This window comes from Portunus trituberculatus, chromosome 34 (genome assembly GCF_017591435.1).
Source record: "Portunus trituberculatus isolate SZX2019 chromosome 34, ASM1759143v1, whole genome shotgun sequence".
NCBI classification, from domain to species: Eukaryota; Metazoa; Arthropoda; class Malacostraca; order Decapoda; family Portunidae; genus Portunus; species Portunus trituberculatus.
In genome coordinates this window covers 2795001-2800000 of record NC_059288.1, presented here as the reverse complement: position 1 = coordinate 2800000, position 5000 = coordinate 2795001, and the positions used below count along the sequence as shown (strand labels likewise).

The following is a 5000-nucleotide window of genomic DNA, read 5'->3' as shown; positions in this document are numbered from 1 at the left end:
TTATTACTTGTTGTTATCGTTGTCCTTTTGTTGTTGCTTAGTGTGAAAATTCTCTGCTCAAGTTTGTAGGTTAGTGCTTCCTCTCTCTCTCTCTCTCTCTCTCTCTCTCTCTCTCTCTCTCTCTCTCTCTCTCTCTCTCTCTCTCTCTCTCTCCCCTCAAGCGATTGTACTCCGGAAACAAACTCAAACTGCCATCAAAACTAAACAATAAATAGAGTAATTAACTAAAGCACACACACACACACACACACACACACACACACACACACACACACACACACACACACACACACATTTCCCTTCCTCCTTCCCCTTCACTATCACCACTAGACCTTCTCCTCTTCCCCCTTTTTCCTTCCCCTCCCATCCTTAACCCTTCCACTCCCTTTTAGTTCTCTCTCCTCTCTCTCTCTCTCTCTCTCTCTCTCTCTCTCTCTCTCTCTCTCTCTCTCTCTCTCTCTCTCACCTCTTCCTCTTCCTCCAAGCCTTCCCATCCTTCTCTCTATCTTCTTCCTCCAATCCTTCCTCAATATCTACCCCTCCTCCTACCCACTCCCTCTCTCCAAACACCCCTCTCACCCCCTCTCTCCTCCCCTCTCTCCCCACCACTCGCATTAACAAACATTAATAATCCACTAACTTGGTGTCTAATGAACAAACAAACTTCATCACGACAGGTAACTAACTAGAATAACGGTCTAGTACTTGTTACCTAACTAAATGCAGGTAACTAGGGATCAACGCCCCCTCCCCCTCCATTACTCTCCCTGAACAGCTGTTCCATCTCTCTCTCTCTCTCTCTCTCTCTCTCTCTCTCTCTCTCTCTCTCTCTCTCTCTCTCTTCTAATATTTCTCTAGAATCGTTCAGACGCACAGAGAGTTGGATACGTACATACGGACACACACACACACACACACACACACACACACACACACACACACACACACACACACACACACACACACACACACACACACACACATGGCCCGGTAGCTCAGTGGTTAGAGTGCTGGCTTCACAAGCCAGATGACCGGGGTTCGATTCCCCGGCCGGGTGGAGATATTTGGGTGTGTCTCCTCACGTGTAGCTGTTCACCTAGCAGTGAGTAGGTACGGGATGTAAAATCGAAAAGTTGTGACCTTGTTGTCCCGGTGTGTGGTGTGTGCCTGGTCTCAGACCTATCCCAAGATCGGAAATAATGAGCTCTGAGCTCGTTCCGTAGGGTAACGTCTGGCTGTCTCGTTAGAGACTGAGACTGCAGCAGATCAAACAGTGAATTACACACACTGTGTAGTGTAGTGGTTAGCACGCTCGACTCACAATCGAGAGGGCCGGGTTCGAGTCCCGGTAAGCGGCGAGGCAAATGGGCAAGCCTCTTAATGTGTGGCCCCTGTTCACCTAGCAGTAAATAGGTACGGGATGTAACTGGAGGGGTTGTGGCCTCGCTTTCCCGGTGTGTGTTGTGTGTTGATGTGGTCTCAGTCCTACCCGAAGATCGGTCTATGAGGTCTGAGCTCGCTCCGTAATGGGGAAGACTGGCTGGGTGATCAGCAGGCTACCGAGGTAAATTACACACACACACACACACACACACACACACACACACACACTTCTATCGTAAATGTTCCTGATTTGACCAAGCGAGATGAACTTTGATGTGAAAAGAAGAAGAAGAAGACTAATACAAGGCACACACACACACACACACACACACACACACACACACACACACACACACACACAGCCAGGTAGACCACGAGATAAAATACAGGTAAGTCAATCTCCGCGACAGGTGTTCACGTCAAACATACGCGAGCTAAGACACTCAATTCCTACTTTTAGCGAGCATTAGTCTGCCTGGCCACTCTGGTGCTACCTGAGGCGGCCGCACAGGTGAGCCGCGGGGGATGATTACCTGTGCCTCTAATTAGGTAGGATGCGAATCACTAAAAAGGCATAAACAGGTTTGACAACAATGCATTTCATGGGTGAGAGAGAGAGAGAGAGAGAGAGAGAGAGAGAGAGAGAGAGAGAGAGAGAGAGAGAGAGAGAGAGAGAGAGGCCTATACACAAAACAGAAGCAAATATAGAAAAAAGAATAACAATAATTAGATATCAATGTATGAGAATGATTTACCATAGAGAGAGAGAGAGAGAGAGAGAGAGAGAGAGAGAGAGAGAGAGAGAGAGAGAGATTCTTTTCTTATATTTTTTTTCACTCTTGCTTTCTCTAACTGAATAATTAACCTCTACTTTCACCTGTGCGCATCAAAAAGATATTTCCCCAATCATGATTCACCTGTCCAACTAAAGGCTTAATTACCACAACTTACTCGTACAGGTAAGCAAAGGTGAATTCGTGAGTGTCCAGGTTAATGAGGTTTCGGCAACAGGTAAATGCATAATAAAATAGACACATTCAGGTAAATATTGCCGACTTATTGGTGATTAATATTGATGTTCTTCCTATGACCAGGTAAATTGGGAAGGGTGACCAGGTAAAACAGGTGAGAAGCGAAAGGTAGACGAGGGACGGGAGGGTAACAAAGGTAATATGCAACATCTGGCCTTTTTCCTGCTTACCTGGCGGGCTTAGATGACGTGAGACATTAATTAATATAGATCGAGTTACCTGGAATCCATTTATTGCTCCCCCGTCCTCACCTGTGCAATTAGAGTCTTAGATACCTATTAGTACTTCTTTTTTATTTTGAATCGTCAATGTTTGGGTCAATTTTCTTCAAGGTATATTGTTAATTGAGAAGGAGGAAGAAGAAGAGGAGGAGGAGGAGGAGGAGGAAGGAGGAGAAATGGTTACACAGTTGCTCTTCCACCCTATGTAAAATTAACACAAACACACACACACACACACACACACACACACACACACACACACACACACACACACACACACACACACACACACAGACACACACATATTTCCTCGTATTTTTTTCGAGAAACTGACTTGAATAATAAATGAATAAACAAGACCCATTTCATGCTCACACGAAAATAATAACAGCGTAACACGGGCATACATCTCGCCCCCCCCCACCCCCTTCACACACCCCATACACTCCTGTCCCACTTGCCACGCCCCATAAACACACCTATTACAACCTACACACCCTTAAGTACGTTTCTCTAGCACCCCTTATATCATGTACGCTCTGACACTTACTCAACTTAACCTAACCTAACCTAACCTAACTTAACTTGATCTTAGCTAACTTAATTTAACTTGACTTAATCTAACCTAACCTAACTCCAATACAATCTTTCAGTTTTTAATACGCTATTTCAACACGTAAGTTATCATAGCTGTTATTTATTTAGTTTCCCTTTGGCCTTCTCTAGAATAACCCTCTTAATACTAACTTACACAAATTATCCAGTTAAATGTACTAAAATATAATTATTCCTGTAGTTTTCCTTTCGAGTTCCTTCAAATCAATCCCTTTATAGTTGTGTAATACTAAAAATGTTGTCAATCTTTCACCTTTTTGCGGTTTCAGAACATTCCCACACTAATCTATATAAAAATTCAGTTAAAAAGTACTAAAGTTTACGTACTAAAGATTCATAGCACAAAAATAAACTTAATCTCTTTACCCTCAAAATCTAAACAACTTTCACAAACCTGAAAAATTGACGACTTAAAACACAATACGTCGAAAACCCCAAACTTCGCGATAAAAACACTCTTAATCCTAAATCTAGTACATTAATCCCTTTACCAATATCACATAAACGATCAGATCCCACTCCAACACCCCTTCAACCGTGTATTAATCCCCTAATCTCCCACTGTAACACTTCTTATCGCACCCCAGAAGCTCTATAATCCATCGTTAATCCCACAATCTTCACCAACAACACTTCCACTCTCCCTCATCCTCTTATATCTTCCGCTAGAAACAGAAAAGGAACCAGTGGCATTTGAGAGGTACGCCAGACAAGTACTAGCGGCAACACTCACCAGTACTCTCCAGAATGTATGTGTTTCCTTCCTCGACATTACACGTACCTGCGGAGAGAGAGAGAGAGAGAGAGAGAAAGGTTAATGAGAATGGTAATCTTGAAGGAATGGTAGAAATATTAATGATGATAATGATAAGAGAAAGAGTAAGGTTAATGATGATGGTGATAATGGTAGTAATACATGAAGGAGAGAAACGTTAATGGTAATAATGGTGGTGGCTATTTTGGATAAGACATGGCCAGGTTAATGCAAAAACAAGGAAAGAGTCTTAAAATTTTCAAGGAAAGTGTTGAAAAAAGAAACCCAGACAGAACATTTGGAAACTATCATTATAATTTTTTTCTTCTTCTCAATTCCCAAACCCTTCACCCCAAAACCACAAGTCTGAAGATTTAATACAAAAAATAGATGAATAAATGAAGGGAAGTCACAGATTCCTGATTGTTTTCGTTGTAACACTTAACCTCAAACCTAAAAGTCACACTGCAATGAAGAAAATGTTATTGCAGAATATCAAAGAAAAAGAAGAAAAACAATATCGTCATAATAAGAAAAACAAGTTCTTTCCTTTTGAATTTTGGCAAAGAAAGATAAAAAATGTCTTGGTATGAAAAAAAACCAAAACAAGACAAAGTTACACCACAATAAAAAAAATATAACAATAACAGCAACATAAACCAAAACAAGATACAATTCCAGTCATTGAACATAAAAATTCTGCTAAAAAAAAAAAATAGACATTAGAATAAAGAAGAAAATGTTTTGGTGTGAAAAAAAAAATCTTGTTCTTGAGAAAAATTGTCATTGTTTAAAATTTCACAAAAAAAAAAAAGAATAAAACGAAAAAGTGAAAAAGTGAATCTAAACGAGAAAAAAAAAATGAAGACTTAGAACTCAACCCTTTATTTGTCACCACTAAGCTCACTTCAAAAATTAAATAGATAAATGTTTCGAAGCATACAAAAACTAGAAGAAAGAGAGAGTAGAGAGTTAAATTCTTCTCTTCTATGCCAC

At 41.0% G+C, this 5000-nt stretch overlaps 1 protein-coding gene across 10 annotated transcripts in view; it reads right to left on the bottom strand.

The window, feature by feature from the left end:
- Window positions 1-5000, bottom strand: part of LOC123512842 (forkhead box protein P1-like) — a 697058-nt gene that overhangs the window by 228893 nt on the left and 463165 nt on the right. The window contains exon 3 of one of the 10 annotated variants that reach the window (XM_045269459.1): window positions 3984-4031. The exons of the other annotated variants lie outside the window; for them this stretch is intronic. Coding sequence (XP_045125394.1) covers window positions 3984-4031 — 48 coding nt within the window. The remainder of the gene's footprint in view (window positions 1-3983; window positions 4032-5000) is intronic. 10 annotated transcript variants of the gene reach the window in all.